We start from the raw sequence: 12,912 nt of genomic DNA, 5'->3' as shown, positions 1-12,912 counted from the left end.
TGACCTGTACAGCACTAATCCGCTGCAACCAACCAGGTCCTCCCCAGTAAATCACTTAGTCTCAGTCAGGTTCTTAAGTTAACAATGAAGATTGTAGGTTACTGCAAACACAAATAAACTTTAAATGCATTCGAAACGCTGTTACCCTTTACCCTCTTAGTCTTATTTTATTCTGTCTCTAACTCTTCTACCTCCCCTCACACAAGAACCAACTGCACTGTCTCTCTATTTCCATCTGCCTGCCAACTGCTTTCCCAACTGCCTTTTCCCAACTAACTAACCAGCCAACTAACTCCCTAAATAATAATAATAATTTACTATTTATACCCCGCCCCTCTGGCTGAGTTTCCCCAGCCACTCTGGGAGGCTCCTGATCAAGTGTTAAAAACAATGCAGCGTTACATATTAAAAACTTCCCTGAAGAGGGCTGCCTTAACTACCTGAATGTCAGGTAGTTGTTTATCTCTTTGACATCTGATGGGAGGGTGTTCCACAGGGCGGGCGCCACTACCGAGAAGGCCCTCTGTCTGGTTCCCTGTAGCCTCACTTCTCGCAATGAGGGAACCGCCAGAAGGCCCTCGGCGCTGGATCTCAGTGTCCGGGCTGAACGATGGGGGTGGAGACGCTCCTTCAGGTATACAGGACCGAGGCTGTTTAGGGCTTTAAAGGTCAGCACCAACACTTTGAATCATGCTCTGAAACGTACTGGGAGCCAATGCAGATCTCTCAGAACTGGTGTTATGTGGTCCCGGCGGCCACTCCCAGTCACCAGTCTAGCTGCCGCATTCTGGATTAATTGCAGTTTCCAGGTCACCTTCAAAGGTAGCCCCATGTAGAGCACGTTGCAGTAGTCCAAGCTAGAGATAACTAGAGCATGCACCACTCTGGCGAGACAGTCCGCAGGCAGGTAGGGTCTTAGCCTGCGTACCAGGTGGAGCTGGTAGACAGCTGCCCTGGACACAGAGTTAACCTGCGCCTCCATGGACAGCTGTGAGTCCAAAATAACTTCCACGCTGCACACCTGGTCCTTCAGGGGCACAGTTACCCCATTCAGGACAAGGGAATCCCCCACACCCACCCACTCCCTGTCCCCCAAAAACAGTACTTCTGTCTTGTCAGGATTCAACCTCAGTCTGTTAGCCGCCATCCATCCTCCAGCCGCCTCCAGGCACTCACACAGGACCTTCACCGCCTTCACTGTTTCTGATTTAAAGGAGAGGTAGAGCTGGGTGTCATCTGCATACTGATGAACACCCAGTCCAAACCCCCTGATAATCTCTCCCAGCGGCTTCATGTTGTTGTTGTTTAGTCGTTTAGTTGTGTCCGACTCTTCGTGACCCCATGGACCAGAGCATGCCAGGCAGATAGCGGCTTCATATAGATATTAAAAAGCATGGGGGAGAGGACGGAACCCTGAGGCACCCCACAAGTGAGAGCCCAGGGGTCTGAACACTCATCCCCCACCACCACTTTCTGGACAAGGCCCAGGAGAAAGGAGCGGAACCACCGTATAACAGTGCCCCCAGCTCCCAGCCCCTCAAGACGGTCCAGAAGGATGTTATGGTCGATGGTGTCAAAGGCCGCTGAGAGATCCAGCAGAACTAGGAGACAGCTCTCACCTTTGTCCCTAGCCCGCCGGAGATCATCAACCAGCGTGACCAAGGCAGTTTCAGTCCCATGGTGAGGCCTGAATCCCGACTGGAAGGGATCCAAATGGTCCGCATCCTCCAGGCGTGCTTGGAGTTGTTCGGCAACCCCCACCCAATCACCTTGCCCAAGAATGGTAGATTTGAGACTGGGCGATAGTTGGCCAAATTGGCCGGGTCTAAAGATGTTTTTTTAAGAAGCGGTTTAATGACTGTCTCTTTCAGCGGGTCTGGGAAGGCTCCCTCACAGAGGGAAGCATTCACCACCCCGCAGAGCCCATCACCCAGCCCTTCCCGGCTTGCTTTTATCAGCCAGGATGGCAAGGATCAAGGAGACAGGTGGTCGGTTTCACTTGTCCAAGCAGCCTGTCCACATCCTCGGAGGTAACAGATTGGAATTGATCCCATGTAACAGGACCAGACAGAACTCTAGCACTCTCCCGCCCCGGCCCTGCTCCCACGGTGGAGTCTACCTCCTTCTGAATCTGAGCGACTTTATCTGCAAAAAACTTTGCAAAGGCATTGCAGGAGATCTTGGGGTCCCTACCAGGCCCCGTGGTACAGGTGGTTCCGATAGATTGCGAACCACCTGAAAAAGTCTCCTGCTGCTGTTTTCTGCAGATGCCTTGGAGGCGGCGAAGAAGGCCCTTTTCACCGTCGCCATTGCCACTTGGTAGGCTCGACATTGAGCTCTAGCCCATGTTCGGTCTGATTCAGAATGTGTTTTCCGCCACCGGCGCTCTAGCCATCTCAACTATTGTTTCATCGCCCTCAGCTCCGGGGAAAACCACGGGGCTGTCCGGGCTCCATGCAATCGGAGAGGGCGCTTCGGAGCCAGACAGTCAATAGCCCTGGTTAACTCCACATTCCAGCATGCCACCAGGGAATCAGCTGAAAGGCCATCAACTTGGGGTAAAACATCCCCTACCACTCTCTGGAAGCCAACTGGATCCATTAAGTGGCGGGGGCGGACCATCCGAATTGGTCCCACCTCCCTGCAGAGGGGAAGGGTCGCGGAGAAGTCCAGCTGCACCAGGATGTGATCTGACCATGGCACTTCTTTTGTTTCGCTTTTAGTTAGTGTCAGATCACCAACATCCGTAGAGGTAAACACCAAGTCTAAGGCATGTCTGCGGCTATGAGTTGGGCCAAACTTATTCAGGGACAGCCCCATGGAGGCCATGCTTTCCATGAAGTCCCGAGCGGCCCCTTGTAAGGTCGTGTCAGCATGGATGTTAAAATCCCCCAGGACAACCAAGCTAGGTGTCTCCAGGAGCATATCCGCCACGACCTGAAGCAGCTCGGGCAGGGAATCCTTGGTGCAGCGTGGAGGTCAGTACACCAGTAGGAATCCTGTACTGACCCTATTGCCCAACTTCCAGAACATGCACTCAGAAAACCGGGTCTTCCCAATAGGACGTCTGGTGCAGACTAATGACTTCCTAAAAATCACTGCAACCCCCCCTCCCTGCCCACATGACCTGGGTTGCTGTGCGTAAGAGAAACCTGGTGGGCAAACAGTGGCAAGGACAGGCCCATCTGCTTCATCCAACCAGGTCTCTGTCACACATGCCAGGTCAAATCCTCCATCCACAATCAGGTCATGGATGGCAGTGGTTTTATTCATCATTGACCTGGCATTGCCCAGCAACACTTTCAGGTCATGTGGGTTTCCCTTGCTGATTCAGGGCCAGGGGGCCAGGCAGGCAGCCTAATATGGCCAAGAGGCTCAGTGGGCACCCTAGATGGCTTTTCACCTGCCTCAAGCCTGTTTCATAAGAAAGCGAACAACCTGAGCAAGAAGCCCAGGCTGTTGTTACCCATCCCTGCTGCCTGTCAGTGCATTAACAGCTCCCACTGCTCCCTAGTGCCTTAAAAGCGGAAGTGCATGTAAAAGGAAGCTTCTGCTGATTCCAATGTGCGAGGCATATTTCAATCAGCTGTGAAGAGATGGGTACAACTTGTGAAGAATGAACCCAAATCTGCCACCTGAGCAGCCTGGCTCATCTTGACTTACAGCTCACCCTGCAAAATGGTGTTATATAAGACTACAGTGGTGTAAATAGGGAACAAACCATATTTCTTAAAGCTGCAACAGCCTCTGCCATGTCTTCAGTTCTCCAAAGGAGCACAGATCCTGGGTGGGTGCCTGGAACCCCCCTGGAATCTTGCTACTGCTTGGTATCTATTTTGCAGCAATAGATACAGAAGCAAAGATACTTCCGGGATGCAGGAGCCCCAATCCCCATATTGCGTACAGGATCCAGGAGAACCCATTGGAACCCTCACTCTAGGGGAGAGTACTCTGTGGACTTGGGACTACAGGTGTCCAGCAATGCAGGTCATGGTCAATATTTGTTAGGTTAGCCTGCTCTGTTTAGTGAAGGACAACATGACCCAACACAGATAAATAGTAGCTCACTGCAAGGAGCTTTCCCTGCTTCTTCCAAGAGACACCTCTGAATGTAAGTAACAAACTAGCCTTTCCCGATGCTGCTATGACAGAGCTTGGCTTGGAGGGTACCACGGGGGTGGTCTGTGTGCAAGTGGAGGTGTCTGAAAAGGAGGGTAGCGGAGCAGGTATGGAAAAGGTGATGGTGAAAAGGGGAGTGGGTTTGAAGGAGGCTGTGGAATAGAAGCAGCTTTAGAAATGGGGAGTTGAAAAGGGTGGTTAGCATTGGGTGTGAAGATCGAAGGAGCTAAATGGGGGTCTGTGTGCAAGGGAGAGTTGCAAAAAAGGAGGGAGGTGAAGGCATGGGAATGGGAGTGATGCTAAAATTGGGGGAGAGTTACAAAGGGGCTGCAAAATAGGAGGTATGGCTTTAGAATTGGGAGGAAGGGGGAAAGACGGCTTAATAGTTGCAATGTATGGGAGGAGGAAGATCTAGGAGGTTGCCATGGGGGTGGTCTGTGTGCAAATGGAAATGACAGTAAAGGAAAAGTGAGGAGGAGGCATGGAAATGGGGGCAAAGGTGGAAACGGAAGTGCAAATGGGGAATAAAAGAGAAAAGCAGTTTCAGAAATGGAGTTAGGAAATTATGACATAGAACCATAGAATTGGAAGGGACCAACGGGTCATCTAACCCAACCCCTTGCAATGCAGGAATCACAGCTGAATAAGCCCTGACAGATGGCCATCCAACCTCTGTTTAAAAACCACCAGTGAAGGAGATTTCTCCGACTTCTTTTTTTTGGGGAAAAGTTTTTATTATTAAAATAATTCAGCATTAATGCACACATATTACAAATATACAAGCATACAAACATACATTTCATACAATCCTTAGAAATGTTCAAACATACCTGCACTCAATCCCACAGATATTTCCTTTGCCCATCACCTTCCCTCACCCCACCTTTGTGTTAGACTTCCAATCTACTCAATTGCAATTTCTTTCCACTTCTATTACTTTCTTTCACACACCTTTAACCCAATTTTCTGCTTCTTTTTCTATTACACATTGTTATCCATCTTATTTAGTATTTCAGTATTTGAAATGGAACTTGTTTATTCTAATAGGAGTTCTGATATTTCAATATGGTTTTGCAAGTATCTTTTAAACACCTTCCAGTCCCTGTCTATCTTCTCTTTTGAGAGCCTTCCAATTTCTCCCATTGTTTTGGATATATTGTAATACTCCAATAATTTGGCAAGCCACTCTGTTTTTGTCGGTATAAAACCACTTTTCCAATTTTTCGCAATCAATAGCCTTGCAGCTACTGTTGCGTATAAATATAATGTCTTGTCTTCTTCCTTTAGACTTCCTGGTACTATTCCCAATAGAAAACCTTCTGGTGTTTTCCTAAATGAATATCTGAACATTTTTTTCATTTCGTTATATATTGTTTCCCAAAATTGTTTGATGTTTAAACAATTCCACTATATATGCATCATAGTACCTTTTCCAGTGTTGCATCGCCAGCAGACATCGCTACAATTTTTATTCATTTTTGCTATTCTTTCAGGTGTTAAATACCATCTATGTTGTATTTTGAGGTAATTTTCTTTCAATATATAACACATAGCGAATTTCATATCTTCTTTCCACAATTTTCCCCATTGTTCAAACATAATATTTTCCCCAATATCTTGCGCCCATTTAATCATGGATGCTTTAACCAGTTCATCCTTTGTTTCCCACTCTAAGATCAGATTATACAATTTAGATATATTTTTTTATTTTTCTTGTATTACGTATTTATCAAATTTTGATATTTCTTTTTCAAATCCTAACTTCTCGTCTTTCGCTAATCTATACTTAATTTGAATATATTGGAACCAGTCACTAACATGAGCTTTAATTTCTGTATAATCCTTTAATTCCAATTCTCCGTTTTCTTCCTTTAATACAATTTAATAAGTAGCCCAATTTTCTTTCATATTTAATTTTTTCACTGCGACAATTTCTGCCAGCGATGCCCACCAAGGAGTTTTCGGTTCTTTATATTTCTCCCATATTTTATATATAGACTTTCTGACTATATGCCCTAGGAAGCCTTTATGTACTTCGACTTTCTCATCTATTAGATAGGCATGCCATCTAAATCTCGTCTCCTCTCCCTCTAAATCCAATACATCCGAGTCATCTAATTTGATCCATTCTTTTAGCCAGGTCAGACCCACTGCATCATGATATAACTCCATATCAGGGAGGCCAAATTCTCCTCTCTCCTTCTTATCTATCATTATTTTGTGTTTTATTCTTGGTTTTTTCCCCTGACCACACGAATTTGGCCAAATCTCTTTTCCAATTATTAAAACATTTATCTCCTCCTAGTATTGGGATACTTTGAAATAAAAACATCATCCTTGGTATATGTTCATCTTTATTACTGATATTTTCCCTAGTAAGGAAAGATTTAATTTCCCCCATACTTGCAAATCATTTTTTATTTCATTTTCCATAGTTCTCATTACTTAAATCCATAGTATTTGTTGTTAAATTTATTCCAAGATACCTTATTTTCTTTTTAATTTCCAATCCTGTAATTTATTGTAATTTCACTTTATCTTTTTCTTCCATATTTTTCACTAATATTTTGGTTTCCCCATAGTTTAATTTGAATCCTGCTAATCTGCCATATTCGTTTAAACATTCCAATATTCTAGGTGTGCATTGTAGGGGATTTTCTGTTGTGATCATAACATCATCTGCAAAGGCTCTTAACTTATATCTTTTTTCACCAACTGCTATTCCTCTTATTTGGTTGTCCTGCCTTATTTTCTTTAATAGAACCTCTAATACTATTATAAACAACATTGGGGATAGGGGGCATCCTTGTCTTGTACCTTTAAATATATTGATTTCTTCTCCAAACTCTCCATTAATAATAATTTTTGCTTGGTTATATATTGCATTCATACCTTTTTGGAATTTTTCACCTAGACACAATTCTTTTAATAGTTTTTTCATAAATTCCCATGAGATTTTATCGAAAGCCTTCTCCGCATCAATTGAAATTAGGGTTGCTTGTTTATCTCTTCTTACTTGTAGATATTCCATTATGTCTATTATATTTCTAATATTATCCTTTATTTGTCTTCCTTCCACAAATCCGGCATGATTTTTATGTACTATTTTTCCTATTATTTTTTTCCAACCTTTTAGCCAATAATCCTGCATAAATTTTATAATCCGAATTTAACAACGAAATGGGTCTATAATTTGAGACAGATTCCAAGTCCGTACCTTGTTTTGGCAGGAACGTTATATACGCTTGGGTCCAAGAGTTTGGAATATCCCCCTTCTCTATCACTTCCTCTATTACTTCTTTTAGAGGGTCGATTAATTCATTTAACATTTCTTTATAGTATTCTTCTGGTATGCCATCTGGACCTGGGGATTTCCCTATTTTTTATTTTTGAATTGATTTCTTAATTTCTACAGTTGATATTGGTTCATTTAATAATTTATGGTCATTTTCTGCTTTCTCTATTAATTTATTTTTCTTTATATATTCCTCTCTTCTATTGACACTTCATCTTTTTGATATATTTTTTTATAATATTTTTCAAATTCTTTTTAAATTTCTGTAATATCCCTTATTGTCCTCTCTTCTACTTTTATCTTATTTATTAATTTTTCATTTCTTTGTTTCTTTAATTGCCAGGCAAGGATCTTGCCTGGTTTATTTGCCCATTCAAAATTTTTATATTTCCAAAATTTGATTTGTTGTTCTGCCTCCTGTTCTATAATTTTATTGTATTCTACTCTCAGTAATTTAATTTCTTGATTTAATCTCTCTTTATTTTTGCTTTCATAGGCCAATTTTTCCTTCCTTTTAACTTCTTCTAAAAGCTCCCTTTTCTTTTTTTCTTTATTCTTATATGCTATTGAGTTTTGTTGTATGAAATATCCCCTAACAACTGCCTTCCCAGCATCCCACACTGTTTTTACATCTGTCCCTTTCCTCCAATTGTTTCCTCCAATTGTTTCCAATTGTTTCATTCTCCACCTTCCCCCCGCTTTCTCCTCTTTTCCTTTAAGAGTTAATGATACTGGATTGTGATCTGTAAGTGTTTTTGGTAATATTTCGGCATTCTCTGCTTTAATTGTTATATCCTTAGTAATCCATATACTGTCAATTTGACCATACACAATTTTTTGGTTCTGAGAAATATGTGAACTCCTTTTCAACAGGATATTTATATCTCCATATATCCACTAAATCGAAAATCCTTACCATTTCCACAAAACGTTTTGGCAGCTTCCCTTCATTTCCCCCTCTCTTCTTCTGCGATCTGTCCAATTCTGGTTCCATTACTCCATTTAAATCCCCTAACACAATAATTCTCATATCTATATATTCCATTAACAATGATCTTACTTTAACATAGAATTCTGATTTTCTTTCATTTGATCCATAGATTCCCGCTACCACAATTGGTTCCCCCTCTAGTGATATTTTGACTATTACAATCCTCCCCTCTTTATCTTCATATAACAATACTGGTTCGTATTAGCTTTTAACATACATTACAACCCCCCTCTTTTTTCTTACATCAGATGCGATGAATTATTCCCCTAACTTTGGTTTTACCAATAATCTTTTATGCTTAGTATTGACGTGGGTTTCTTGTAAACAAGCAAGGTCCCACTTCCGCCTCTCTAAGATACGTTCTATTTTCTGCCTTTTCCTCCTATTGTTTAAACCATTTACGTTCCAAGATAACAATTTAAATTTCATTCTTTATTAGTTAAAAAATTGTAAAGTTAGTAGAAAGAGTTTAAATTATCTGCAGTGGTAAAGGAGAAGAGTTTTGTAATAGTTATTGGTCTGATTATTTACCACTGGCATAGTTCTTTATCCTTCCACCCTTTGCTGAGCTCTTTCTTCTTGTTCCGCCTCATCCGATAGCTCTTCCTTTTTTCCTTCCTCACTTCGTACTTTGCTTTTCCCTCCTAATTCTCCTCGGTACTTCCTCCAAAACATAGCTTGGGGCCTAGCTGGGAGTAAGCCCCACTTCATCCAATTATACATGCATAGGATTGTGCTCTGAGTCCTTAAGCTGCCATAAAACTCTTTTTGCTCCAAGAGACAGGGAAACAGCTGCTTGCTAGGTGAAAGAGGTTTGGTATGCTGCTTTCTTATCACAAAGAAACACAAACATGCGCTCACAAACAATCTTGCTTTATTTTACCTCACTCCAACCTTATTAAAGGCTTTAACAAAGATCACTATGCATCTAATATTCTGCCAAAAGAAAAGAAAGTGAGTTTTGTAAAAAATCCTGCCAGAAAGGCATATAAGAGTTGAATGACTGAAAGGCAAGCCATTGCAATGATGAATTTTGAATGTGATTTGTCTTCACAGACGACTTCCAGAGGAACACAATGTCTCACCTCTACCTGTGTTTGCTTCTTGCTGGTCTCTGTGCTTTTGCCCAATGTCACTATACCCCTGACCACAAAGAGGATCATGACCATGGCTGTTCTGCTCCTGCTGAAGGTGAAAGAGATCTGCCCTCTTTGAAGAAAGCCCCAGGAAATGCTGACTTCGCCTTTCGATTCTACCACCACGTTGCTTCAGAGAGCACTGAGAAGAACATTTTCTTTCCCCCTCTGAGCATGTCCACTGCCTTGGCCATGGTGTCACTGGGAGCTAGAACAACCACGTTGAATCAGCTTTTGTCAGGACTTGGCTTTAACCAGTCAGATACCACTGAACAGGAAATACATGAGGGTTTCCATCATCTCTTACATATACTGAACCCCTCCAATGCTGAACTCCACCTGAGCATTGGGAACGCCCTATTCACAGATGACCAAGTGAAACTCCCGAAGAAGTTCCTGGATGATGCCAAACATTTTTATGAGGCAGATGTTCTTCCGACTAACTTCAAGAATCCTGCAGTAGCTGAAAGTCAAATCAATAGCTATATAGGAAAAAAAACAAATGGGAAAATAGTTGATGCTGTCAAAGGTCTTGACCCAGAGGATCTAATGGTTATTGTGAACTATATTTACATGAGAGGTAAGTCAGATGGACTTGTTTTATACAGGTTTTGCTTCTTGGATCTTCTCAGTTTAAGGTTTAAACTTTAAGCTGTGGTTGAGATTTGTTGGTGCTTTAGTCTAGAGTCATCATCTGCCCATTGTGTGAGAAGAATCTTCTCAGACTTCTCATCACAAAGAAGTACCTTTAATCAATCAGAAAATTGACCTCCACCATTATCGAAACAAATCAAATATATTGTGAGTACCTTTTCCTGGAAATGAGATTAAGTAATTGGGAACTAGATTAAGAACAGAGCTGCAAAGGCAGGTATCTCAGCACAGTAAGATGCCACTAAACAGAAGCTTTTATTAAAAGCTCTGAGTATGACAATTAATATATTGAAGAATTAAATGACATGTATGCTGTTATTGTTCTTTCCATAAGCCAATTGGGAAAAACCTTTCGATCCTCTGCATACAAGAGAAAGAGACTTCTACGTGGATGAGGAAACAACGGTGAAAGTCCCTATGATGAACAAAGTCAGCTGGTTTGAGACTTACCATGATAAGATCCTGTCCTGCAAGGTTGTGAAGCTCCCTTACAAGAGCAATGTTTCAGCATTATTTATTCTTCCTGACCAAGGAAAAATGAAGCAGTTGGAAAATGCTCTTAGCAAAGACGTTTTGTTAAAATGGATGAATTCAACAAAATCACAGTAAGTGCACATGCTATAGTGGAAAGAGTGTAGTACATATTTGTAGGTGTAAATATATTGTTGTGAGTTTGAGGGGTAGTGTTAGGCTGTGTAATGACCAAGTCCCTTGTAATTCCAGAACAGGATCAATTGAGCATAGTCATCCCTGAGACAGGAGTGCAAACATGCTAGGAATGTGGGCTTGGGAGAGCACATCTTTGATTAGAATTCTGTCCTGCCATATGACACCCAAAATCCTCCTGGCACATTTTTTTTCCAAAGCAATACCTCACTAGCCTCTGGTTCCTCTTTCAACAGGAGAATAGATCTATTCCTTCCAAAGTTCACAATCTCTGGCAACTATGTTATCCAAGGGATCTTAAGAAGAATGCATATTACGGAGGTCTTCACAGATCAAGCAGACCTCTCTGGAATTACTGGGAAGCCTGAGGTGAAGATTTCCAAGGTAGGCTTCTCAAAATTCAACAGGTTGATCTATATTTTCTTGCATCCTCCATTTTCCACAGAGGTACCCTCTTGTCTGAATTATGTTCAAATGAACATAATTTGGGGTACTTGAACCATAATCGCATCTCTCATGGAGAGGAGGAGCCAAAAATATTTGCTATTCCAGCTATGATGATTAAGAGCAACCAAAAACCCATCTCTCCCTCTGCTATAGCCTAATGGCATGAGTGGTGCTTGATGACAGTTGAGAGGGGAGCCCCAATGGAGCTGGTCTCCCAACAGAACTGATGGAGAGACTCTTAAGCCCCAGCTCTCCCTCTTCCCTTGGTCATGCTATCTGGGGCTGATGGGATCCAAAAATATCAGGAGGGCCACAGTTTCCCCACCTCTGACACAGAATTTTCAAGAGCAGATGATTCGGTACCAGTTGCTTTGCGAAGAATGCAGTTAGCATTGGAGAAGGAGGAGAAATCTGATATATTTGCAAGCTTTGTGCAGACAGTATCGTTTATCACATACTTGCTTTAGCCTGACCCGCTCAGGCACTGTAATTTTTTTAAATGATATATACAATATCTTTATTGTCATTGTGCTGCACAGAACAATGAAATTGAAAATCTACATAAAACATTCCAAAACCCCTAAAAACTCTGAAACCCCATTTTAAAATACAATATACTATAGTGCTGATGAACTATATGCTGTGTGTATTACTGTAGCTTAATTTTAAAGTATATTACTAAATATGTCTTTTATCCAGTTATATAAACTTTTGTATTTATCTGTTTATGTGCTGGCTACTTTTGGAAACCTAGTGTTTATAATATTATAGGAGTAATAGGGTAATATTATATATGATGTATATATGAAAGAATTGTTCGTATTTTTAGCATAATGAGCCTGGGATGGGGATATTGCTTCTCATCAACAGTAAGGGAGAGAGACAAGAACTAGGAAAAAATAATTATGGAGAAGATTGACATCAAGATTTTCAGAAAATTCCATCCGTTCCTTGAGGCTGACTGATACACAAATATGATGCTTAGAACTGGTTAGAGGAACCAGATCAATAGGTAATCAGAGTGAGAAACGACCACATGATATTGTTTCTTAAGACATTCAGCGGATTTGTTTGTTTTGAAGGCCTAGATTTTCTCATGATAAAATCCTGAGTCAGACACAATCTTGCACTAATTTTTGTTGTATTTCTTTGCAGGCTATTCACAAAGCTTATTTAAATGTCGACAAGAATGGCACTGAAGCTGCAGCTACTACTGCTATTGAAATTGGTCCTACCTCCCTTCCTCCTGTACTGGTGTTCAATTTCCCCTTTTTGTTGGTGACTGTTGACGAGGAAACTGATACCGTCATCTTCATGGGAAAAGTCACGAATCCTACTGAGGCATGATTGCTCAACTTGTGGACTTCTGGGTTAGCGCCATCGCCTAATGGCGGATTCCCTCCGAGCTCCGGAGGGAATCGGCTTAGTAGGAGTCGGGTCCTGCCGCGGCGGCGACGCGGGGACCCTCAGAAACCACAGGCGCTGAAGCCTGTGGACCTGGTGACTCGGCGGGCACCATTTGCGCCCCCGACCCGCGAAGGAGCCTTTTTAAAGGCTCCGGAACGGGGGACGGAGAGCGGTGCGGTGCTGTGAGTCGACTGCTT

The 12,912-nt window shown here is 42.2% G+C and overlaps 1 protein-coding gene across 1 annotated transcript; it reads left to right on the top strand.

Annotated features, from left to right (window-relative positions):
* Positions 1-9,433: 9,433 nt before the first annotated feature.
* Positions 9,434-12,663, top strand: LOC128407475 (alpha-1-antiproteinase 2-like). Its single transcript, XM_053375868.1, has 4 exons — positions 9,434-10,121; positions 10,530-10,800; positions 11,098-11,245; positions 12,464-12,663. The coding sequence occupies exons 1-4, from the start codon at positions 9,482-9,484 to the stop codon at positions 12,653-12,655; spliced, it is 1,251 nt and encodes a 416-aa protein (XP_053231843.1). The 5' UTR covers positions 9,434-9,481; the 3' UTR covers positions 12,656-12,663.
* The last annotated feature ends 249 nt before the right edge of the window (positions 12,664-12,912 follow it).

The sequence above is a fragment of the Podarcis raffonei genome, chromosome 1 (assembly GCF_027172205.1).
Source record: "Podarcis raffonei isolate rPodRaf1 chromosome 1, rPodRaf1.pri, whole genome shotgun sequence".
NCBI classification, from domain to species: Eukaryota; Metazoa; Chordata; class Lepidosauria; order Squamata; family Lacertidae; genus Podarcis; species Podarcis raffonei.
This window is presented reverse-complemented; position numbering and strand designations above follow the sequence as displayed.

Coding starts and splice junctions, on each gene's coding strand:
- LOC128407475 (XM_053375868.1), top strand. CDS start 9,482: ATGTCTCACCTCTACCTGTGTTTGCTTCTTGCTGGTCTCTGTGCTTTT. Junction 10,122..10,529: donor GAACTATATTTACATGAGAG/GTAAGTCAGATG, acceptor TCTTTCCATAAG/CCAATTGGGAAAAACCTTTC. Junction 11,246..12,463: donor CTGAGGTGAAGATTTCCAAG/GTAGGCTTCTCA, acceptor ATTTCTTTGCAG/GCTATTCACAAAGCTTATTT.